The 25,202-nt window shown below is 50.8% G+C and overlaps 2 protein-coding genes across 7 annotated transcripts; one reads left to right on the top strand and one right to left on the bottom strand.

The window, feature by feature from the left end:
• The first annotated feature begins 291 nt into the window (after positions 1-291).
• LOC105920531 (acidic leucine-rich nuclear phosphoprotein 32 family member E) lies at positions 292-6,626 on the top strand. 3 transcript variants are annotated; one of them, XM_036135626.1, is made up of 7 exons: positions 292-495; positions 2,025-2,174; positions 2,250-2,372; positions 2,987-3,137; positions 3,238-3,371; positions 3,442-3,508; positions 5,701-6,626. In XM_036135626.1, exons 1-7 carry the CDS (start codon positions 442-444, stop codon positions 5,778-5,780), a joined length of 759 nt encoding a protein of 252 aa, XP_035991519.1. In that variant the 5' UTR covers positions 292-441; the 3' UTR covers positions 5,781-6,626. The 3 variants fall into 3 exon arrangements, with proteins under 3 accessions (XP_035991519.1, XP_012711592.2, XP_035991520.1); XM_012856138.3 differs by having other exon boundaries at positions 294-495; positions 2,984-3,137; XM_036135627.1 differs by lacking the exon at positions 292-495 and adding an exon at positions 822-990 and having other exon boundaries at positions 2,984-3,137.
• Positions 6,627-14,763: 8,137 nt separating this feature from the next.
• Positions 14,764-24,981, bottom strand: plekho1b (pleckstrin homology domain containing, family O member 1b). 4 transcript variants are annotated; one of them, XM_036135623.1, is made up of 7 exons: positions 23,912-24,981; positions 22,293-22,439; positions 18,418-18,558; positions 17,193-17,297; positions 16,453-16,551; positions 15,572-16,287; positions 14,764-15,541 (listed from the first exon to the last, which is right to left on the bottom strand). In XM_036135623.1, the coding sequence occupies exons 1-6, from the start codon at positions 23,936-23,938 to the stop codon at positions 15,610-15,612; spliced, it is 1,197 nt and encodes a 398-aa protein (XP_035991516.1). In that variant the 5' UTR covers positions 23,939-24,981; the 3' UTR covers positions 14,764-15,541; positions 15,572-15,609. The 4 variants fall into 4 exon arrangements, with proteins under 4 accessions (XP_035991516.1, XP_035991517.1, XP_035991515.1 ...); XM_036135624.1 differs by having other exon boundaries at positions 14,764-15,521; positions 15,582-16,287; XM_036135622.1 differs by having other exon boundaries at positions 14,764-16,287; positions 23,912-24,300; positions 24,346-24,980.
• Positions 24,982-25,202: the final 221 nt, after the last annotated feature.

The raw sequence follows: 25,202 nt of genomic DNA, 5'->3' as shown, positions 1-25,202 counted from the left end.
TTCATGTTTCAAAACAGCTGCTGGTTCTGATATGGCGTCAGTAAACGTTTTCATGAATGGAAGCTTGTTGTTGTCAGTAAATATGGCGCCAATCAGGACAAAGACTTCGCGCCTCCTGAGTTTAAATGTTTCTTTCACGCCTTCTGATTTGTCAGAGTAAAAGTCCCGCCTTTACGCTTCCTACCAATAACCGACAGACTGCTAACATAGTGCGCCACAAGGGAGGGGCTTATGGAACATCAAGTCTCTGGCCCAATCAGAGCCAGAGCTTCTTTAACCAATGAATATTCACGGAGAGTGGGCGTGGCCTATCGGTGGGGGTCGGGCACCAGCGAACATGGAGGTTTAGTCGTCGTCTAATGGCCGCTGGAAAAGGAGAGCTTTATTGAGTGCTTTTAGTTTCTTAGTTATACTTTTTATCCACTTTGTTCGGCCTTCATCATGGAGATGAAGAAGAGGATCAGCCTGGAGCTGAGGAACCGGAGTCCCGCGGAGGTTTGTAATGACATTAAAGGAGAATCGGTGTCTTTTTTTTTAATTCTCAGAAAAGCAGCTGAAGGATGCGATCCGACATGATGGAGAGGTTCCGCGGGAAGCAGGCGGAGGTTCCTCCCTGTTGGCGCTGACTCCTTCTCTGGAAGCTACGGCGGACCTGGAGCTCGGTTTGGTTCTCCGCTGTTCGTGGACTCGGCTCTCCGTGGACTCTGCCGCGTGCAGATGCTCTCCCTCACTTCTCGTGCGCTCGTGGGGCGCCTCGCGTGAGCCGCCTCCAGCTAGCAGGCTAGGCTAGGCTAAGCTAGGCTAGGCTAACGCACCGACAGATCGGCGGGTCTGCGCGCTGCTGAGCCGCGGAGGGAGGCTCCCCAGGCGGGGTGCTGGCGCCGCGGCTCAGTGGTTCAGAGAAACCCAGACCCAGCTTAGTCCGTCCGGGTCGGACCGGGTCAAGGCGCCGTGTGGTCCCCGAACCGGGCCAGCTTGTAACCTTCAGAGGTAAACAGCTGGACGATCCAACCAGAACCGCTGTTCTGATTAATAACCAGAACATTCTGGCTGTAAACCCAGCCGTCGGGTTCTGGTCGCCTAAGCGTTTAAACATTATTCGGCTCTATTTTGATAATTTGTCCTAAAGTTTAGGGAGAACCCTGTTCCCGCCGCCGGTGCCGCCGAACCTGCGGAGAACAGTTGGTTTGTGGCGGAGTTGGAGCCGGTCCAGGCCAGTCTGACTGTTTCCAAGCCCAGCTGGAGCTTCCTGGCTGCGGCTTGCTTCCCTCCGTTTACCGCCTCAGAGCGGCTGGTGGTCGGTACCGGTCTGCAGAGCCCCGCGGTCCGGACGGGTTATTCCGAACCGAACTGGTCAACAGAAACATGTTTACATTTCAGCACATTAAGTTAGTATTAAAACAGAATAATCAAATTAAAAGTTAAAGGTTCTGAGTTCTGAGGCTGCAGAGCAGAACCCGTCCAGCAGAACCCGTCCAGCATGTGACGGGGGTCACAGACCCGGGACCCTCAGACCGGGTCCCGGGTCTGAAGTTGGTCTGGTTCTGTTGTCAGGAAGGAGGTCCATGTATGGCGACCCGGTTCTGCTGGGTTCTAACTGGGTTTGGGAGGCTCTGACCAGTTCTGACTGGGTTGTTGTTTTTTTTTTTGACTGGACTCTGACTGGGTTGGGGAGGTTCTGTTGGGTTCTGACTGTTTTTTTTTTACTGGGATTTGGTTTGGGTGGTTCTGAGTGGATTCTGCTGGATTCTTACTGGGTTCTGACTGGGTTCTGCTGGGTTTGGGAGGTTCTGACTGGGTTTGGGTGGTTCTGACTGGGTTCTGACTGGGCTCTGACTGGGTTCTGGCCCGGTTCTGACCCAGAGGACGTGTTGTGTGCAGGTGGTGGAGGGTCTGACTGGGTTTGGGTGGTTCTGACTGGGTTTGGGTGGTTCTGACTGGGTTTGGGTGGTTCTGACTGGGTTCTGCTGGGGTTCTGACTGGGTTCTGGCCCGGTTCTGACCCGGATGACGTGTCGTGTGCAGGTGGTGGAGCTGGTGGTGGACAGCTGCAGGTCGAGCGACGGCGAGGTGGAGGGTCTGACGGATCAGTACACGGGCCTGGAGATCCTCAGCATGGTCAACATCGGACTCAGCTCGCTGGCCAAGCTGCCCTCGCTCCCCAAGCTGCGCAAGGTCAGTGTGGTTCTGGACGGTTCTGCTGGTTCTGCTGGTTCTGACGGCTGAGAGTGACCGGACCGTGTGTTTCAGCTGGAGCTGAGCGATAACGCCATCGCCGGCGGTTTGGACTCGCTGGCGGAGAAATGCCCCAACCTGACGTACCTGAACCTGAGCGGCAACCAGATCAAGGAGCTGAGCAGCATCGAGCCGCTGGTAGGTTCTGACCCGGCCCGGCAGAGTCCAGACCCAGAACCACTGGTCCGGTTCTTTCTGAGCGGCTCCACCCAGCAGCAGTTCTCACCCACAGGAGCGCCTCTGGGGAGCAGAACCTGCCGGCGGTACCAGAAGCTCCACCGGCAGGTTCTGGTACCACTGGACCCAGCCTAGACTGAGGCCCGCTGCCAGGCGGAGCCGGTTCTGGTGCTGGAGCCGGTTCTGGTGCTGGAGCCGGTTCTGGTGCTGGAGCCGGTTCTGGTGCTGGAGCCGGTTCTGGAGCCGGTTCTGGTGCTGGAGCCGGTTCTGGTGCTGGAACCGGTTCTGGTGCTGGAGCCGGTTCTGGTGCTGGAGCCGGTTCTGATGCTGGAGCCGGTTCTGGTGCTGGAGCCGGTTCTGCCACGGGCTGGTGTCAGGAGGCGTGGATCAGGTGTTCTGTGGTCCGTTTGATCACCAGAACTGGTCTGGAGAACCGGCTCTGAGGTCCAGTGGGTCCCCCGGCGTGTTCTGATGGACCGGGCCCCCCGGCGTGTTCTGATGGACCGGGCCCCCCGGCGTGTTCTGATGGACCGGGCCCGGTTGCTTACGGCTGCTGTGCTGTGATTCTGCAGCAGAACCTGAAGAACCTGAAGAGTCTGGACCTGTACAGCTGCGACGTGACGGCTGCAGACGACTACAGGGACGGCGTCTTCGAGCTGCTGCCCCAGATCGTCTACCTGGACGGCTTCGACCAGGAGGACAACGAGGTTCCGGACTCTGAGAACGGTGAGGCTCGGTTCTGGTGGCCCGTCAGAACCGCCAGAACCGCGGCTGCTGTGTGGACTCCACAGCCAGCAGCTTCTGAGTGTCCTGTGAACGTTTTCAGTCTCAGACGAGGACGATGAAGCCGGGCCTCCTGGAGATGACGACGACGATGAGGAGGAGGACGAAGATGAGGATGAGGAGGGTTCTGAGGGAGACGAGGTGGGCCTGTCCTACCTGATGAAGGAGGGAATCCAGGTGAGTGTGGGGTGGTGCGACCAGCGGGGGGCGCTCCTCTCCCTGTCTCCTCATTCACTCTGTTTTTCAGGATGAGGAAGATGACGGAGATTATGTGGAGGAGGAGGAAGATGAGGAGGAGGAAGAGGAAGATGGAGGTGGGTTCTGTTGATTAACCTTTACCCGTCACCCCTCAGTGAGCAGGTTCTGCAGCAGAGGTTCTGTTTGAGATGCAGGACGGTACCGCCGCCCGCCACTAGGGGCGCTGTGGGTCTGAGAAACGGCCGCATGCAGGAAGTTAGGGCAGGAAGTGGGCGTGGCCTCAGGAAAAGATGCTTCGTCGTTTAGGTTCCCACCATCAGGGTAAAAGTTCCTCTGGAACAACCTCGGTTCTCCTCACGGTTCTTTCTGCAGATCGTTAGCGGTTCTGATTTAAGTCCAGAACCCGTTATCAGGCGGGATGAGCTGCACAGCACCGAGGTTCCTGGTTACTGCGTTGATCTTTAACCCATGAATCTAGTTCCTATAGGCAGTTCTTTGTTTAGGTTTGAATCATTCAGTCATTCGGGTCGTGACTCACTTTGACCTTCTCAGCGTTTAGGAAGTTCTGCAGCGTCTGAAACTAAAGACGGCTTTAATAAAAACTCACCATCTGGTGCCATGGAGCTTCCCACAGTGAATCCGTCCTGACAGATCCGTGTCTTCTGGGACTGATATGGATCTGTGTGATGAGAACAGGTTCCCTGCAGGTTCCCTGCGCTGAATCTTCTTCAGCCTGAGGGTGGCGCTGTGGCGGCTGCAGTTAGCGCAGCGTGGGTGTGTCAGGGGCTGGGATGGTCAGTGGGTCAGGTGACGTGTCTGAGGGACTCATCTCCCTGATGGCGTTACATCCATAGACATATATAAAGAGTAGACCCCGCATCGACCGCTCTCGCCTATAGGCGCTGACGAGATTTAGGGGCGCCATTTTGGGGCGGTCGACAACTCCGCTCAGTGTAATGTTTTAACCAGGTGCAGAAGCAATTTTAGTCAATTATACTCGCTGATTATTGAACTAATTTTCACGTTGTTGTTGTTGGTTTTTTTTTTTACTTTAAAGCTATAGCTATCATAACAAACGGTTCAGTGAATTTAAATATTCTTAGTGTGGTTAAAAGTAATTGAATATTCTGACAGAATTTATGTATGCTGCAAAACACAGCCACTCATACACTTTAATAATTATTTATTACTATATACAAAAACAGTTACAGTATATATATATATATTATTTTTTTCGCTAATGTCTAACAAAGCTCTGATGCCTTCACAGAGCAGCTGCAAGATAGATAGATAGATAGATAGATCATAAATCAAAGGGAAGCCCCGCATGGGATAACTTAAAACGGGATTTATTTAACAAAAATCATAACTGGTTGGAGAAGAGAGGGAAAGAGAGAAGTAGGTGGCAGAGAGAGAGAAAGAATGAGCTGAGCTCCTCCGAGCTGCCTCCAGCTGGGGTTGATCATCTGGTGCTTGGGCTGGAGCGGAGTTTGTGCTTGCGCTATCAGGTGAGGAAGCTTGCTGCCGTCAGTCTGGCCAGCTGCCGCCACTTCCAATCAGCACCAATTAGAAGCTCTACACGGGGACTCAGAGGAAACTATATATATATATATATATATATATATATATATATATATATATATATATATTCATTGGTGAATATCTTAATCACCAATGTCTAAAGCTCTGATGCCTTTATGGAGTAAATGCAATTTTGGAGACTAAGTCACAAAAACTTGGACGTGTAGACCTGTATCTCTCTGTCTCTCTCTCTATTAGAAAAATCACATTCTAATATAAACAATATCTTTTAATCTTACTTGTGAAAAGTTATCCCTCGACGTCAGGTCAATAGTCCGTCGATTTAAACAAAAATACGCCGCCCATTGCTGAGATATCATTAGTGTGTTCAGCTTGAATCAGCAGGTTAGGGTAGCAGGTCGACCGCCCCAAGATGGCGGCCGTAATTCCTGCGCCGCGACAGTCAATGCGGGGTCTACTCTTATATTATGTCTATGGTTACATCAGTCACGCTAACGGTCCTGCTAACGGTCACGCTAACGGTCCTGCTAACGGTCACGCTAACGGTCCTGCTAACGGTCCTGCTAACGGTCCTGCTAACGGTCCTGCTAACGGTCCTGCTAACGGTCACGCTAACGGTCACGCTAACGGTCACGCTAACGGTCACGCTAACGGTCCTGCTAACGGTCCTGCTAACGGTCCTGCTAACGGTCCTGCTAACAGTCCTGCTAACAGTCATGCTAACGTCGGTTTATTTTTCAAAAACAAAACTGTGTTTCTCTGTCAGAGGAAGACGAGGCTCGAGCTCAGGGTGAGAAGAGGAAGAGAGACGCAGAAGACGAAGGTGATGACGATGATGACGAATAGAGGACACACCTGGCACCGCCCTTACCTGCTGACCCCTCCCCCTGCTGGGCGTGGCTTCAGAGATGCAGACGAACAGGAAGTCCAGAGGTCGGGTTTACAGCGGGGCTGATGTCTTTGTTGCCACGGTAGCCGGACAGGAAGTAGTGACGTCTGAATCCACGATGAAGATCCGTCCGTTTTATTGATTATGTAAAAACTAAAACAAGGAGCAGAGACACGCTGCAGCAGCACACGTGATCCGGGTCCCATCACAGGGCACGTGTGGTTCTGACAGACGAATCCGGGTCAGATCCAGTTCTGGTTTCAGATTTTTAACAAAATTCCATTTAAGAGTCTCCGTTCTCTGAACCAGGACTCCCCGTTCCAGGCCAGAACGGGGAGTCCTGGTTCCGGCCCGGAACGGGGAGTCCTGGTTCCGGCCCGGAACTGGATCCAGACCTGGTGAGTCAGGTTCTGCTGCGTGTTTCTGTGACGGCTCGCTGTGATTGGTCCTTTTCATCCTCCCAGTTAAAGCAGCTCAGCCTTTCTAAGACTACACTACCCATGATCCTCTTGTCGGACTGCTACCCAAAGCCTCTGCTCTGATTGGACGCCTCTCTGGGACTTTGTATTGGACTGTTACTGATTAGCTCCGCCCCCTCGCCTGCCCTCTGCAGCCCCCTGCTGTGGCTCCGTGTAAACGAAGCGGACCTGTAGGTTCTGTAGGTTCTGTAGGTTCTGTGGTGTCGTCTCTTTGAGTTCGGAGCAGACGCTCGGCTTCTCTGACGTAATTTTATTTTTTTATTCCTGTCTGCTGATGGTGTCGCTGTAACCGACGTGTTTTTGAATAAAACCACTGAAACCTGAGTTATCGGAAGCTTTCATTCAACACATCAGAACCAGAACATCGAGTGAAAAGTTCTGTATTCGATCCATTTACCTTCTGGACCAGGTCCTGAATGCTGGTAGGTTCTCAGAGCGGTTCCGGCCTGAGGAACGTTCTGATCTCTGACCCGGTTCTGACTGTAGTTTTGAGACAGTGCGCCATCGTTCTGGAAGATCCACAGATGACCACCAGAATATTCCGAGACGTTCCTGGTTACTTTATTTTATTTTTTATTTTTTTTTATTTAACCTTTATTTAACCAGGAAATCCCTTGAGATTGAGATCTCTTTTTCGAGGGAGACCTGAGACGGCACATACAAACAAAAGTACAACATAGATAAAATCTCACATAGAGGAAAAGACATAGGGCAGTTACTTTTTTTAATTACATGACATTTTAACATGGCTTTAAATTAATTCAATGGGATACGGCGCCGATAACTGCAGGTACTGGTACCTTTGGCGATCTGGGCCGGTACCAGGTCCTGAAATGAAACCAGCATCTCCATAAAGCTCGTCAGCTGAAGGAAACACGAAGTGCTCCAGATGGCATCACTGTGGAACCTTAAAGCAACATGGATTCTGGGCCTCCAGACTCTGGAACCCTGATCTCCACATGAAACGCAGGCTTTCATCTGGACCTTGGCCTGAGCAGCAGGCCGGTTCTGTTTCCCAGCACAGGTGAGACGGTTCTGACGTCTCTGGTTCCGGCTGATTTAACACGTGTGTTCTGGATGGGTCTGTGTGGCGGATCATGGTTTCCATTCGCTGCAGCTGACCCTGCTGCTAGTAGGAATTTCTTCTGCTGCACTTCTTCCTTCCACTAAACTTCCATAATGAACGTTAATACACTTAATAAACGTTAATAAATGTTAATAAAGGTTCTGTAGCCGTGGTGCTGTGCAGCTGTCAGTTGCTGCTGTTTACCTGCAGAGGGCGCAGCTGCTGCCCTGTTCTCGCTGCAGGGCCGCTCTGAACGTCGTTAGAAATGTTTTCAATAATTTAAAGTTATTTCTAAACCAGTGAGTCTGACTCAGAACCATCATCGGACCGCCAACTGGTCCGTCTGTCTGTGACTGATCACATGATTTCCTGATTTCACATGGGCTCCGTCCGAATACCCTTACCAGCTCCTAGCTCCTCTTCCTGGACCTTCCATGGGCTCAACAGTCTGGAGGAAAGGAGCTTTAACTCTGACGTCATTACGCAGCGATGATGAGTCAGAGATTCGCTTCATCATCAGCATTCAGAAGTTATTCATGCTGGAGACACATAACTACACATCAGGACCTTTCAGGTTATGAATAAAGGCCCATAAACCACCTTAGATCTAAAATTAGGGTTTTCTTTCCTCCCTGGTGATCACCAGGGTGCCGTGAGCCAAAGATTAGTACATAAACTGTGACAAGGTGAGGCACTGATTGCTGTAAAGCTCTAAATTCAATTCAATTTTATTTATATAGAACCAATTAACATCACGTCTCAAGGCTCTTTCCAAAGTCAGCTTCCATCAGATCCTCCAGGTTGGTGAGAAAGTTTCCTCTCTAAGGAAACCCAGCAGGTTGCATCAAGTCTCTCCAAGCAGCATTCACTCCTCCTGAAAGAGCGTAGAGCCACAGTGGACAGTCGTCTGCATTGTTGATGGCTTTGCAGCAATCCCTCATACTGAGCATTAGCAGGAGAAGACCTCCTGGTTCATGATGGAGACTGGCTGACATGCTGCTTTAGACGCTACAGCTTCCTGCTCTAGCCTGCAGGGGGCGCTGGCTGCTCACCCAGGTGCTGGGTCCAAGGCTAGAACCACTGCAGACCCGAAAGAACACAGAGACTCTTACATTTACCAAAAACATACTGATGATCAAGACCTTTAGGAACATATTCTGTGGACTGAAGAGACGAAAGTGTGAAGCAGGTGTGATTACTTTTTCCCACAGTCTCAGGTTGGTTTGGGTAGATTTAAAATAGTTTGAAAGCAGCTTTTTGTTTTTGCTTAGATTGTCCTGATCTGGTAAAATTATTAGTTTGATGATCTGAAACACTGAAGTGGGACAAAAAGCCAAACAGAGGAAATTGTAAGGGTGTGAATACTTTTCTACATCATGTAATACTAACTAATCATTAGGTACCACGTCCCAGACTTGGCTGCGGGGCTAAGTGTCCTCACACGGTCTCACCTGTACATCTCAGGTGTGTCCAGGTTCCCCACCCTAAAACCAAATCAGCTGCAAACAAACTGCAGCATCTGCTGGCCGCACCTGTGACCTCACACACACCTGAGCGCCATGGAAACAGTTTGCATCCAGTTTGAATACCAGGTACCAGTTTAAGGCTGGAGCTCAGTAAGCAGTTCTGGTTAGCTTTGGTTCAGACTTCAGCCACACTGGACCGTTCCTGCCTTTAGTTAAGGTCACATGTTCAGGTCCAGTTTAGAGCCGGTATGAATATTAGTTCCTGACTGGAGTTTCACTCCAGACTAGTTCAAACCCAGTTAAACCTGCATGCTGCCCAGCTAAGCTCCATTTGTGGGCAGAATTCTCCATCTTTAGATCTACTTTGGCTCCTGTTTAAAACATTAGATCCAGAACCGACCCAGTTATGGGACAGTTGATTCAGCCTGGTTATACCCATTTTGAACTAATTTAGATTTATTCTCAACCACATTTATGCCCAGTACTAAATAATTTTGAGTCCTATCTCAGTGCGGTTCTGATCCAGTTCAGAACTGGGTTATCCTTAAATGGAAGATTCACAGTTTTTACATTTTAATGGAAGTGTGATTACGTCTCCTGCCGCAGCCTGAAGGAACTCTGGGGTAATATTGTCTTGGACCCTGAACAGGATTCATCAGGTAGAGGAGGTGAACAGAACCGTGTAAGTTTGGACTTTCAGTTCTTCAGCCACATTTCTGAGATGGTCTCACTTCCTGCAGCCGTCGCCCTCGCCTGTGGCTGGAAGCAGCGTTTCCTCGTGGTTCTTTTAAAATGTCAGCTACAGGAACCAATTGGCTGAGACGACGAATGATGAGAACATCAAGGTGCGTCTCCTCTGCAGGTGCTTGCATGTTGCATCCATATTTGTCAGGTTCTGGTTGTGTGTTGGTTACATTAAACAGAAACATGTTCGTAACGGATCAGAACCTGGTAAACTATATACTGGTAAAGAACCTTTACCAGTATATAAAGAACCTTTACCAGTATATAATTAACCTTAACCTTTACTAGTATATAATTAACCTTAACCTTTACTAGTATATAATTAACACTATACTGTAGGTTGTCACTTCCTGTTTGCGGTAAGGCGTATTGTGTCACTTCCTGTTTTCTAACACATAAGCACTTTTAAAACATTCTCTGTTGCTGTACTTCACATTTGGGAACTCCTCGTGTTTCACACAGTTTGCTTTTCTGGCGTGGTAAAAGGGCGCTAGCCTTTGTTTAGCCTAGCCTAGCTTTAGCCTAGCTTTAGCCTAGCTTTAGCCTAGCCTAGCTTTAGCCTAACAATGGCTTTCTCCCCTATCCGTCCATCAGCTTCTCCGTCTCTGACTAAGTCTCCCCCTATCTGCTGCTCTCTGTGTCAGATGTTTAGTTATTCCTCTGCCTCCTTTAGTGATAATGGTACTTGTAATAAATGTAGTGTTTTTGTAGCTTTGGAGGCGAGGGTGTCAGAATTGGAGACCCGGCTCCATGCTATGGAAAAACCAGCTGATAGCCGCCCCTCTGCTAGCGCGGAGCCACATAGACCTAGCGTTAGTTCACTTAGTGGTCCTCCAGAAGCACCCGAGCAGCCGGGTAAGCAGGCCGGCTGGGTGACAGTTCGTAGGAAGCATAGCTCTAGATTTCAGCCCCCAGTTCACCACCGACCCATCTGCGTTTCTAACAAATTTTCCCCACTCAGCGACACACCCGCTGAGAAGCCGATCCTGGTTATTGGGAGCTCAATAGTCAGAAACGTGGCACTAGAGACACCAGGGACCATAGTTAAATGCCTGCCAGGGGCCAGAACGGGCGACATAGAATCTTACCTAAAACTGCTGGCTAAGGATAAGCGTAAATACAGTAAGATTGTTATTCACGCTGGCGGTAATGACACCCGGTCACGCCGATCAGAGGTCACTAAAGTTGGTGTTGCTTCGGTTTGTGAGTTTGCTAAAACAATGTCAGACTCCGTAATTTTCTCTGGTCCCCTGCCTGATTTGACCAGTGATGACATGTTTAGCCGCATGTCATCATTCAACCGCTGGTTGTCTAGGTGGTGTCCAGAAAACGACGTGGGCTACATTGATAACTGGAGAACTTTCTGGGGAAAACCTGGTTTAAAATTATTGAGAAAGTAGTTGCTAATCAAATGTAGGGATTAAGGGAAAAGCATTAGGCTGGTTTAAATCTTATCTGTTGGACAGATTCCAATTTGTTCATGTTAATAATAAATCTTCCTCAAACTCTAGGGTCACCTGTGGAGTACCACAGGGTTCAGTCCTTGGACCAATTCTCTTTACTATTTATATGCTTCCGATTAGGCAAAATTATCAGACAGCATGGGATTAATTTCCACTGTTATGCTGATGATACTCAGCTATATTTATCCATAAATCCTGATGAATCCAATCAGTTACTTCGACTGCAGTCATGTCTTGATGACATCAAAAGCTGGATGACTTTAAATTTCCTGCATCTAAATTCTGACAAGACAGAAGTTTTAATCTTTGGACCAGAGTCCTCAAAAAATAAACTTCTTAATCAATCACTTAATCTGGATGGCATTAACTTGGCCTCTGGTAATAAAGTTAAAAATCTTGGTGTTGTTTTCGACCAAGACATGTCATTTAAATCCCATATTAAACAGGTTTCCAGAGTTTCCTTTTTTCACCTCCGGAATATCGCCAAAATTAGAAACATTCTGTCCAGGAGTGATGCTGAAAAACTGGTCCATGCATTTGTTACTTCAAGGCTGGACTATTGTAATTCTTTACTATCAGGAAGTCCACAAAATGCAGTTCAAAGCCTTCAGCTGATCCAAAATGCTGCAGCAAGAGTTCTGATGAAAATCAACAAGAGGGATCATATTTCTCCAATTTCAGCTTTTAACTTTTTGTTCTCTGTAATTTTTCTCTTCATAGAAGGTACACCTGGTCTGGTGTTCTGTTAGCTGTGACATCATCTCATCAGGGGAGGCAGATCATCCTCTATTACCATCTAACATAGGAAGTACTCCTGGGTCAATGTGAGCTTCTGAGCTTTCTGTGTCTCTGCTCTGTCTTCTCTAACATAGAAAGTACTCCTGGGTCAATGTGAGCTTCTGTGCTTTCTGTGTCTCTGCTCTGTCTTCTCTAACATAGAAAGTACTCCTGGGTCAATGTGAGCTTCTGAGCTTTCTGTGTCTCTGCTCTGTCTTCTCTAACATAGAAAGTACTCCTGGGTCAATGTGAGCTTCTGTGCTTTCTGTGTCTCTGCTCTGTCTTCTCTAAGCCCCAGTGGGTGGAGGCAGATGAGCGTTCACACTGAGCCTGGTTCTGGTTCTGCTGGAGGTTCTCCTCCCTGTTAAAGGGGAGTTTTCCTCTCCACTGTCGCTTCATGCATGCTCAGTATGAGGGATTGCTGCAAACCCATGTACAATGCAGACGACTACGGTTCCCCAGGAGTGAATGCAGCTTGTCGGGACTTGAAGCAATCAACTGGTTCCCTTATATAGGAAATGTTTGACCAATCTGTATAATCTGATTGATTTTGACTTTGTTAAGTGCCTTGAGATGACATGTTTCATGAATTGGCGCTATATAAATACGATAGAATTTAATTATACCAGTCTATAACTAACCCTAACTCCTAGCTCAGAAAAAAGGTCCTAACTTTACTAGTAAAATGGGCAGAACATGTTCTCACTCAGCTGCAAGTATAAGAACACACACACACACACACACACACACACACACACACACACACACACACACACACACACACACACACACACACACACACAGGTGTTAACGAGCTCCTCCTTAATGAGCTCCTCGTTAGCAGAAAGGTGAGACTGCATACATCCAGGTTCAGTTTTCAGATTTTATTTTAGCACATGCTACAGAGGTCTCACATTACATCTCACCTGAACTACATCTCCCAGGATCCCCTGCAGGTTTTAAGGCTACAGCAGCTGCTTGCTGCCATGGGAACACATTTAATGATGGGAGGAGGCAGGAAAGACATTTAGAAGAACTTCCCAACATTGTGACAGAGAAACTGACCCGACCCGGATCCAGTCAAGCTAGAACCATTTTGTCTCCATTCTGGTCCCAGTGTCGGGTCAGGCTGGATCCTGTCTGGGTCCAGTTCCAACCAGACATGTTTCAATCTGGTGTCGAGCTTGACCCTGTTTGAGTCCAGTCTGATCTCAGTCCGACCCAATCTGACCCAATCTGACCCAATCTGACCCAGTCTGACCCAGTCTGACCCAATCTGACCTAATCTGACCCAATCTGACCCAGTCTGACCCAATCTGACCTAATCTGACCCAATCTGACCCAGTCTGACCCAATCTGACCCAAACTGAACCAGTCTGACCCAATCTGACCCAGTCTGACCCAGTCCGACTCAGTCCGACCCAATCTGACCCAGTCCGACCCAATCTGACCCAATCTGACCCAAACTGAACCAGTCTGACCCAATCTGACCCAGTCTGACCCAATCTGACCCAATCTGACCCAGTCCGACTCAGTCCGACCCAATCTGACCCAGTCCGACCCAATCTGACCCAATCTGACCCAAACTGAACCAGTCTGACCCAATCTGACCCAGTCTGACCCAAACTGAACCAGTCCGACCCAATCTGACCCAATCTGACCCAATCTGACCCAATCTGACCCAGTCCGACTCAGTCCGACCCAATCTGACCCAGTCCGACCCAATCTGACCCAATCTGACCCAAACTGAACCAGTCTGACCCAATCTGACCCAGTCTGACCCAAACTGAACCAGTCCGACTCAGTCCGACCCAATCTGACCCAGTCCGACCCAATCTGACCCAAACCGAACCAGTCCGACCCAATCTGACCCAATCTGACCCAATCTGGGCCCAGTTTTATTGCTCAAATATCAGTTCACATTTACAAAAGTGTGTTTAGAAAAATAAATTTGGTTCTGACCGTTTCTGCCTATTTACACAAACTGTGAGTCCAGTTAAACTGATGTGGACCAGAACCATTGTGTCTGTGTTTCACGCAGCTGCAGCTGGTTCTGACCATCAGACGAGGAAGGAGGGATTCGGTCCCGTTGGTCCAATTTAAGGTTGACCCGATTTTCCAGTTGAGAAAAGTTTGTTTCCAGAGAAGAAGAATCTGAAGAGTTTCTGGTGGGCTCAGTCCGACATGGTACCGGTAAATACAGAACAGAACAGAACAGAACAGAACGGGCCTGTAGCAGCTGGTCCAGACAGAACCAGTGCTGCTCTTGTTCTGTGTGTTTTAAACATGGATTTATTTCCACAGAACCACTAAATCCACAGAAGTTGCACATGGCGGTCCAAACATAAGAGTCCCAGTTCTTAGTCAGGTTTATCAGAACCGTACCACACAGGATAAGACCGGACCTTCATGGAACAAAGATCCAAACATTCAGCTCACCCAGAACTCTTGGCACATTCAGTCTGACGGTACCGACGGGTTACTTTAAATATACCTGAGAAACGGCAGGAAGCAGCGCGGTCTGGTTCTGAACGGTCAAAGGTTCTGAGCAGAACCTTCCAGGACTAAAATTAACTGATCAATAAAAACCTGCAGGTGTGAACAGGTGAGTTCTGTTCTGTGCTACGAAAAACCCAAATGTGCCGAGTCCAACTGGACCTTCCCAGAGTTCACACGGATCTTCACAGCAGCGTTTCTCCAGAATCAGAGATCCAATTAGTGGGCGGCTAAAATGAAATCAGAACTTTCTAGAACTTCTCCATGCATCTACCTCCTGAGATCAGGCTGTGGTTCCGACATCACCAGGAAGAAGAGTCCAGTTCCCCTGGACAACCCAAAGGGTTCCCCAGAACGCTGCCTCAGGGGTTCTGGGTACCAGGACCAGACTTCAGGATCCTCCTGATGCTCCAGAAGAACCACGTCAGCTGCTCCTCAGCTGACGTGGTTCTTCTGGACCATCAGGATCCAGAAGAACAACGTCAGCTGAGGAGCAGCTGGACTCTGAGCTCCTCCGGCTCCATTCAGGAGCACCAGAACTCTGGTTTCTGCTCCAGAACCAGAGTTCTGCTCCTCGGCCCACATCTCACATCCTAGCAGCGTCCCACTCTGCAGGGAACTGGACCGGTACCGCTGGAGATCTTTTAGAATCCAACAGAACCACATCATCTGCAAAGCTTTGAGCTTTTCTTTTAAAATCAAAAACATTTTCCCTTCAGGAATAAATCCGCTGGTTCTCCTTCAGAATATTCTAGAACTCCCAACATCGATCTGCTGGTTCTGAACCGGGTTTTTGGCTCACTTTACAAACTGGACCAAAACTCAGTAAAAAGCAGCATGAAAACATTTTTACAGCAGAATCAGCGTTTTGCTTTCCAAACCCAGATCGTGGTTCCTGAGCCGGAAGTCGGTCCAACCAGAACCTCAGGCGAACATCGGACCTGGACCCTGCTGAGAGAAGCCACAGAAACCTGAGAAGACACCTGACCATACAGGTAGGGGTGTGAGGGGGCGGGGCTTCAGGTAACCATTGAGATCGGCTCGGCGGACCTTACTGGTCCAACAGAACCGGATCTCCCCGGCGAATCAGAGCTCTGGCAGATTCTGCTGCTTGTTCAGACCGGACCTTCGACAAGCAAAGTGGTTCTTCCAGTTTTGAGTCACTTCATCATCAGTCCAGAATCGGGTCTGGGTCTCCTGGCTGCTCCTGGTTCTGCTCTGGGTCTCCTGGCTGTTCCTGGTTCTGCTCTGGGTCTCCTGGCTGCTCCTGGTTCTGCCCGGTCTGCAGGTCCGGCCTACATCAGGCTCTTGCGGTTGGGGTTCTGTTTGGTGCTGTTGGAGAAGGAGGCGGAGCAGCCGGGTTCCAGCTGTTGGTATAAGGCCTTCAGCTCCTGGACTTCCTCCAGAACCTCCCGGGCCTGGTTCCAGGCGGCCGCCGCCTCCTTCAGGAGTCTCTCTGCCTCGGCGCGGCCTCCGTCCCCAGACTGTTTCCCCCCCCTGCCCTTCCCAGGCTCCCCGCTGCTCCGGACCTCCATCAGCAGCCGCTCCGTCTTCTCCAGCTTCTGGCTGATGAGGTTCTGCAGCTGGCTGAGCGGCGCCGTGGTTCCGGTCGGCGTGGAGGCTGCGGAGCGGGATGGGAGGGGGGTTTTGTTCTTGGCGGCCTTGGTCTCTGAGTGGTTCAGGATCTCGTCCATGGAGGCGCAGCGGTTCTTCTCCGTCGTGCTGAGCCGTTTGTCCGGCCGGGGAGTCTGACTCGGACCCGACTTCTGCCACTCCACCGTCTCACGGGGCAGGCTCTGAGACTTGGCAGAAGACTCGGCGGTCCAGTCCGACAGCGCGCCGTCCGTTTGGGACCTGGGACAGTCTGGACTGGCCTGGGACGTTAATTTGTCTTCTGGACCTTTCTGAGACCCGGCGTCCTCCTCCTGGATCAGGTCCAGAGTCAGCATCCCGTCTGAGGAGGAGGTGGAGGCCTGGCGAACACAGAGGAGACATTGACACCTGGTTCTGAGAAACTGATGAGCCAGAAGGACCAGGAACCTCTGCTGGAACCAGAACCTGCAGGATGTGGTGGTTCTGGCTCATCTGTTCTAGATGAATGTTGGATCTGATGGAAAAGCTGAAGGCGTCATACTGACCACGGCCAGCAGGTGGCCTCTGGTAGGAAGCCGGCGGTTGTGAGGAATCTTCACCCGGTCTCTGGTCAGATGAGACAGCTGAGAGTCCTCCACCATCACCTGCAAGAAGAAGCGGCGGCAGAGAGGAACTCGTTAGACCCAGTCCAGCCGGGCTCAGGCGGTTCCACCAGGAGAACATTTAACCTTCCTCACTTCCTCCTAACGAGGACCAACAACCATCTCTGAACCTCAGAAGAAGCAGCGTTCCCAAACACCTAGCTGAGAAGACCTTTAATGAAGCAGATGTTCTGTCTGCCGGGTAAAGAGAACCACTGGGGAGAACGGGTCTGGTTCTGACGGGTCAGTAAGAACACAGAACAAAATGAGTCCGGTCAGAGCCTGGGCCAGAACCGCTTCAGAGACAGGAAGCAGTGGTGTGAAGACAACAGGAAGTTCAAGACAGGAAGTCCAGATCTGCTGACAAACAACAGATCAGAACAAAACTTCCATCTGACCCGGCTGGGAGGAAACCAGAATCCTGAGAAAACTGAACCAGAACCTTTAAAGAACCTCCTTAGACCCGTTTAGCTAAGCGTGTGAAGCATTTCCATGAGGGTTGGTTCTCAGGTTGGGTCTGAACCCAGAAGAACCTCTTTAAGCGTCCCAGAGAACCTTTAACCTGAAGGCGTCTGAGCAGAGATCCACTTTATTCTGACCAGAACCGTGAAACCAGTCCATACCGGTTAAACCGGACTGCCTACCTCATCCAGGATCCGGTTCTTGGCTCTGGTCATGGCCGTGTTCAGGACGTTGATCCAGGACTCCTTCTCCTCCGGACTCACGGCCAGGAAAACCAGGTTTGGAACCTGAAGGAGAAACGACACACCTGAGTCTGAGGCTACGTTCACTCTGCAGCTCTTAATGCTCAATTATGATTCTTTTGTGAAATCAGATTTGTTTGCGTGATCGTTCACATTTCCAAATATATGTGACTGGTCTGTGATCTCCTGTGTGAACTTAATGCGTTCAGTCTAAGTGTCCCTCATGCGCAGTAGAGGACGCGATGACGTCACACGTAGCAAAGCGTCCTCAGTGTTTGTGGAAGTAAACATGGATTATGGTCATTAATTTATCTTCTAACCGGAGCTTTCCCTCCACTGACTGCTCTCCTCATTGTAGTCCTCTATGGGTGTCGTCTTTCTTCCTGTTTCTGCATAGCAGGACGCAGAATAGAGACGTCTGAGTATCGGTGACGTACAGGTGGGATAAATGAGACCCGGCCGTACAGACACAGGTCACATTAGAAAAGATCTGATCTGTTCAGACTGTGATAAAAAGATCAGATCCAGGTCACATATGGGCAGAAACATCAGAATGGAGTCACTTCAGGCTGCAGTGAGAACGTAGCCTGAGGCAGTGGGCGGAGCTTTAAGCTGCCCTTAATTAATCAGGTAAAGATTTAAACATTTCAGGAGCTAAACAAAGAAAGAGCTTCTCACAATCTGACCGTCAGAAAAACAGCAAATACTTTACAAAACCGTGATTTTATCTCCCTTCACCTGTGGTCTCACAGCTCACATGCAGCCATCAGGTGGAAACGTTCAGGTACAGCTGGGTGTGTCTTTATATACAGGTGTGTGTTTATATACAGGTGTGTGTTTATATACAGGTGTGTGTTTATGTACAGGTGTGTGTTTATATACAGGTGTGTGTTTATACACAGGTGTGTGTTTATGCACAGGTGTGTGTGTTTATACAGGTGTGTGTTTATACACAGGTGTGTCTTTATATACAGGTGTGTGTTTATATACAGGTGTGTGTTTATGCACAGGTGTGTGTGTTTATACACAGGTGTGTGTTTATATACAGGTGTGTGTTTATATATAGGTGTGTGTTTATATACAGGTGTGTGTTTATATACAGGTGTGTAACCTGTGTGCAGGTGTGTAAACAGGTTGCTAACTGGGTTTACAAACAGGTATGTACCGTGTTCCCTGGCGAGCTGCAGCGCTGCAGACGGAACTTGCTGTGGTTCTTCTTGCTGCGGCTCTTGTTCTTCCGGATCTCTTCGCAGCGTTCGTAATCGGACAGGTCCAGGACTTCATCGGCCCGGCCAAGCTCCTTCACCTGAGGACAAACGAGGCAGGTGAGACAGGTGTCCTGGGTGACAGGGCGGAGCATGGTGGACATTAAATACTGTGAGCTTGCCAAAGGACACAACGACTAACGGTCAGAGCAGATTCAAACCGGCAACCCGCCGGTTACAGGACTAGCTTCCTAGCTCCGGCACCACTGTGGGGAACCGTGATCCCAAACACAAGCTATGTTTTAATTTGACACCGTGATTGGCTAAAACCAACCTTTGGTAGGCGGGCACCAGGTTTGGCTTCGTCCAATCAGCTCAGAGAGTTCTGCTGTCCCTCCTTTCCCCACATGGACCCAATGGGAACAGAACCAGAGTGATAACGAGCAGAACGGAGACAGCTGCTCGTTATCACTCTGACTGACCAGGTTAGCTTCTAGGACAACCGTCCTGTTGCTCTGACCCTCATCATCATGAAGAGCTTCCAGGAGATCCTCCTAAATCATGAAGAGCTTCCAGGAGATCCTCCTAAAGTCCATCAAGGACGCCGTCCCTGCTGGACAGCCTGCCGTCGCCTACAGGCAGAATCGCTCCACCTTGTCCACAAACCTTCCTGTTCCTGAGGATCAGTGGAGCAGATGTTCTCCATCCTCACCTCCTGGGTCTGCTGGTGAGGAGGTCACTGATCCAGGAACAGAGAGGTGGAGGATCCATGCTGTGGAGCTTCAGAGCCAGCATGTCTGGGAGCACCGTGCTGATGCTGAGGTCCATGAAGAGCATCATGACAGGTGAAGTTCTGCTGCAGGTGAGACAGCGTCCTCCACCACTGAGGTGGGTCTCACAGTGAGGAGGTCCACAATCTGTGCTGCTCCAGGAACCACCTGATTGTTGTATCTGCAGGTTACTCCTGGGCAGTTGTCTCTAAAAACATTTCACCTTGTTAACACAATAAAGATTGTTGGTGCTTCAGCGGATAGAAACCTGAATGAACTGAAGCAACGCTGGGCAGAACGGGCCAGAACTCCTCCAGAACTTCTGTTGGCATCAGAGACAGCAGGAGACAGTCCACCCTCTGACTACCTGCAGCTTCCCCGGCTCTTTGGGCTCCATGGAAACGGCATCCATTATTAACCAGTTAAACTGAGACTTCCTGGGAGGGAGGCCCCGCCCACATGCTGGAACCATCCACCTGTGTGGGGACCGGCAGGCCAAACACTTCAGTTCTGGTTCCTGTGTTCTCCACCGTCTGTTTGGAGACAGTTTTAATGGGTTCTGGTCAGGAAGGAGCCGTTTTATCCACTCTGTGGGATTCTGTAGGGTTTGTGAACCTTTTCAAACTTTGTGAGACTTTGGGGGACTTTAAGCAGAACCTTTAAGGAGCCCCGGTTCTGCCACGGACACAAACTGGGTCTGAACCTCCGTCACACCAGCTGAGTCCATCTGGGTCGTGGGGCCGTTGCTGCTGTCCCATCCGATGTTCCCGGTTGCATCATCAGTCAATAATCAATAGTTACATAACGAGCTGCGGTGACCTCTGGCTGTCCCCATCAACACGTTCCTGCAGGGAACATCAGCAGCTGCAGCAGATGTTCCCTCACAGAACCGCCTCACTGAGAGCTGCAGAGCTACATCCTCATGTCTGTCTCCTCCCTCTGACCCAAACTAGCCGGTCACCCATGAAGAGGTTCTGCAGGCTTTCTGGACGTCTGAAGGAGTTTTTCTTTGGACATTGACTGCTTTTCCCTTACGGTCCCTAAAGATCACGGCTGGGTCCGGTTCTGTGTGACTGACAGGCGCAGCAGCCAATCAGAAGGCGAGCCTCAGTTAAAGCTCCATCTGTTGGACTGATGGACCATTATATGTTAATCCTCAGTAATCTTCAGTGTCAGACATGATGTTCTGATGAGGACGACCCAGACGGGTTCTGCTGGTTTCTGGGTCACATCAGAAGTTCTGGAGAACATCCCACTGGATCACTGACGCTCTGCAGAAGGAACTGTGGTGGAGCTGCAGGTTCTCAGCAGGTGTGCTGGTCCCGTTGGACTGTGTGAGCTGCTAAACCACCGCATGCTGGACTACATCTCCCATCATCCTTTGGTGCAGACAGCAGCGCTTCAGACAGGTGGATCAGACAGGTGGATCAGACAGGTGGATCAGACAGGTGGACATAAGGAGCTGGAGGACAACAACCCGGAGGGTTAGAGGAACTCACGGAGCTGACCGGATCGTTTGCTAATGTCTGAGGAGACTCAGAGGAGCTGATTTGAGAAGCAAATTTCAGTCCGATGCAAAGTCTGGGGCCCCGTCCTGAGGGCCTGCTGGTTGCCACGGTTACCATGGGGGGGGGGGGGGGGGGGTTCCTGTGGTTACCGTGGAGACCAGCAGCCCCACCCCCTCCGCCCACTGTCAATGGCCTCATTTAGGAGGAAACACACACTGGCCTTTCTGTGCATGTGAGGACCTGATCTGGTTCCACCAGAACCCTGAAACCGGGTCAGAACCACCAGAGAGACATTAATGGGCCTTCAACATGTTCTGTTGCTCAGTTTCCCACAAATCCACCTGAAGGGATCGATGTGAAACGTTCCTTCAGAAACTTATTCCTGCAGAACCGAGCCCAGAAGTTCTGTGGATCCGCTGATGAGACGATCAGGCAGAGAACGGAGCTGCATGCAGGAGGAAGTCACACCGTGCAGATCAACCAGCCGGGCCGGTTCTGTTCCTCTGTGGTTCCTCTGCGGTTCCTCTGTGGTTCCTCTGCTACAACGCCGAGGTTATTTCTGATCGGACAGGAAGACGATCTGCTGAAAAGAGGAACGCTCAGAACCAGCAAGCGAGGCCCGATGGCCTAATATGGTTCTGACTCGGCTGCCAGGAAGCGCTCAGGCGTCACGTGACCAACATGGTGCCGGTCAGAAAGAGGAACCGATTCTTCCTCCGGTTCCTCTAAGCACACCAAACACACGACATCCAGACCGCCATCGCTGTCCCCACGTTCCCATGGCAGCATGTAGGGCCTTCCTCATGCTGAGAACCTGCAGAACGTTCTACACTCAACTGGGTTCTAAACTCACCAGGTCCTCCTTGCAGAGTGCAAATAGAACCCGGTCAGCTAAGGTTTAGTAGACCAGGAGGTTCTGAACACGTGTTCTGTATATGAAGAAGGTTCTTTGTCCCAGAACCGTTCTGTCATAAAGATCTGTATCTGAAAGATGACACTGTTCTCTGATACAGGACATGTAGAGGACCTTCTGGACCTGCTGCAGGTTCTGTATGAACGCTCTCCTCTGTTCTGCAGGTTCTGTATCCTCTGAGGAGGTTCTGTGAGGAGGTTCCTGCCGGTGTAACCGGAGCTTCCTGCGCGTCTTCCTCTGGGACTGAAACGCGACGCCGGCAGAACGTCAACAGCAGAAAGTGGAGTAGAAACACGGAACGCCACCAACACCAGGAACCCAGAGGAACCTCAGATTCTGCAGACAGAACCAGAGGTTCTGTGACATAGAGCTGAATGTTGTTCTCCAGGGTTCTCTACGCTGAAGGAAAACTAGAACGCGTTGTTAATTGTTACAGATCCTCACTGATTCAGACGTTCTCTGCGACGGTCGGTAATATAAAAAGCTGCGCCGTCCCTTTAAATCAGTAACAGCATCACAGCTGGATGCTGTCTCCATGACAACGCCATCTGCCATGACTCTGGCACATCTGGTTACCGTGGTGATGATTAAGGCTGTAGGGGCAGGTGCTGCTCACCTGTAAGCCCCGCCCCCTGCTGACTCACCTCTTTCTCACAGATGAACAGCTGGTCTCCTTTCAGAACCACGAAGCGGTTCTTCCAGATCTCCCTGAAGATCCCCTTCCCACAGAACTTTCTGATCCAGCCCATTTTATCCGGGGCGATGTTCTGCTGAGCCGAGTCCGCCGGGCCCTAAAACAGGAAACAGGAAACAGGAAACAGGAAGCTGTCAGGTAAATCCCAAAAGCTTTATTGGACTCTGGTGGAGACTCAGAACGTAACGGTTCTGATTGGTCATGAGATCGTAGTTTTCTGCTGGCGGTAACGGAGCAAACCCAGAGAACCAGCGGCCCGTTTTAAAGCTCCTGGTTCTGCAAGAACGTTCTGCGCTGTTTGTTCCGAGGTTCTGTCAAATACTGGTTGTTAAGAACAGGAACCCGTTCTATCAGCTGAACCCTCACTCTTAGGTGGAACATGAAGGTTTTTAAGTCTTAAAACCGTGGTGCGTTCAGGGTCCTGACCCTTAAATCTACCCGGCCTATGGTGCGTTCAGGGTCCTGGCCCTTAAATCTACCCGGTCACTGGTGAGTTCAGGGTCCTGGCCCTTAAATCTACCCGGCCTATGGTGCGTTCAGGGTCCTGACCCTTAAATCTACCCGGCCTATGGTGCGTTCAGGGTCCTGGCCCTTAAATCTACCCGGCCTATGGTGCGTTCAGGGTCCTGGCCCTTAAATCTACCCGGCCTATGGTGCGTTCAGGGTCCTGGCCCTTAAATCTACCCGGCCCATGGTGCGTTCAGGGCCCTGACCCTTAAATCTATCCGGCCCATGGTGAGTTCAGGGTCCTGACCCTTAAATCTACCCGGCCCATGGTGAGTTCAGGGTCCTGACCCTTAAATCTACCCGGTCACTGGTGCGTTCAGGGTCCTGACCCCTAAATCTACCCGGCCCATGGTTCGTTCAGGGTCCTGACCCTTAAATCTACCCGGCCCATGGTGAGTTCAGGGTCCTGACCCTTAAATCTACCCGGTCACTGGTGCATTCAGGGTCCTGACCCTTAAATCTACCCGGCCCATGGTGCGTTCATGGTCCTGGCCCTTTAATCTACCCGGCCCATGGTGCGTTCAGGGTCCTGGCCCTTTAATCTACCCGGCCCATGGTGCGTTCAGGGTCCTGACACTTAAATCTACCCGGCCCATGGTGCGTTCAGGGTCCTGACCCTTAAATCTACCTTGCCCATGGTGCGTTCAGGGTCCTGGCCCTTAAATCTACCCGGTCAGTGGTGCGTTCAGGTGTCAGGTGTTGGTTACCTGAGCCTCGGACCTGTGAAACATGAACCTGTCGGCGCATGAACTGTCTTGCTGCTCTGGGTCGCAGTCCTCGCAGCTTCCTGATTTACCGACACACCTGTTTACACCTGAACGCATCACCTCGCTCTGTTTCTGGAGTTTATCTTTTTTTCTGACAACTTTCTGGACCGAACCTGGCAGAACCCGAAGCGTCAAACTCAAGGCCTTTATTCTGAAAACCGGAAACGCAGCTTGTAGCAAATAACGGCTTTGTGGGCCTTCAGAATAAAAGCTCCTCCTAATCCCGGGGCTTTTGTTCCTGCAGGTTCGGGTTAACGGTGGAAAAGCAGCCGGTACCGGTGCCGGTAGAACTCACCCGTTTCCCGGAGCTGTTCTTCTTCATGCTGGGCGCTGTCAGGCCGCCCGAACCGGACTTCTCCCACTTTACCAGAACTCCGGGGAGGTCCACACGGCGCTGCGGAGCGGCTGCGGCCGCTGAAGGAGGCTCGAAGTTCGGCAGGGAGGACCGGAACCTCCCGCCCCGCCGGTCCAGCTCGGCTCTCGGTCCCCGGGGTGAACTGCGTGTCCGCCGCGCCGCTGCTGCTGCTGCCGCCGGGCTCTGCTGCGCTCTGAGCGGCCGGCAGCGAGTCTCCGGGTCGGTGTCCGATTACTCCTCCTCCCCGGGACTCCCCGCTGGCCCAGCGGCTCCTCGGCAGCATCACAGCGCCTCTCTCTGGTGCCCCGCAGAACCGGCCAGAGCAGAACCTGCTGGCTTTGGTTCTGGCTCAGTTTGCAGAAGCAGAGCAGAACCGGCTTGTTCTGTTCCAGGTTCCTTCAGAGGTTCTGACCTCCAGGAAGAACGCTGAGGTCTGGTCCAGAACATTAAAGCTGGTTTGGACCTGAATCCTCCTCAGCCCATCAGAACCACAGCTCCACCTGGAACATGGACCTCCTGCTGCTCCTGGTTGGAGAAGGTGGAACAAGGAGGCATCTTCTCCCCATGGAGACTCCACCTCCATGTCTCCATCCTGATGGAAGCCCATATGGTTCTGAGAAATGGTTCTGAGTAAAGGAACCAGAGGTGGTTCATCTGCTCCCAAGCCCAAAGGTCCGTTTGATGTGAAAGCTAAATAAGTTCTGGAGACGTCTTCAGGGTTTAAGTGGTTCTGTTCAGAACGTCTCACAATTTTAACCAAACATGAAAACATCTTCAACCCAGAAACTTTATTTTCCTTCAGGAAACAGATTTTTCTGAACCAGGCTGGAATATTTAATAACACCAGTGAAGCAAATCATCTACAGAAGTTCTGGAGGTCCGTTTGATTCTAGTTCTCCTGTTTGGACCTTCTGCCTGTGAAGGAACGTTCTCCTGAATGACTCCTCTCAGAACCCGCCAGGATGCCGGTCCCGGGTTCTGGCCCCGGGTCCTGGTCCCTGGTTCTGGTCCTGGTTCTGGTCCCTGGTCCTGGCCCCGGGTCCTGGTCCCTGGTTCTGGTCCTGGTTCTGGTCCTGGTTCTGGTCCTGGGTTCTGGCCCCTGGTCCTGGCCCCGGGTTCTGGCCCCTGGTTCTGGTCCCGGGTTCTGGCCCTGGGTTCTGGCCCTGGTCCTGGGTCCTGGGTTCTGGTCCCTGGTCCTGGTTCTGGCCCTGGGTTCTGGTCCCTGGTTCTG

The sequence above is a fragment of the Fundulus heteroclitus genome, chromosome 3 (assembly GCF_011125445.2).
Source record: "Fundulus heteroclitus isolate FHET01 chromosome 3, MU-UCD_Fhet_4.1, whole genome shotgun sequence".
Lineage (NCBI taxonomy): Eukaryota > Metazoa > Chordata > Actinopteri > Cyprinodontiformes > Fundulidae > Fundulus > Fundulus heteroclitus.
This window is presented reverse-complemented; position numbering and strand designations above follow the sequence as displayed.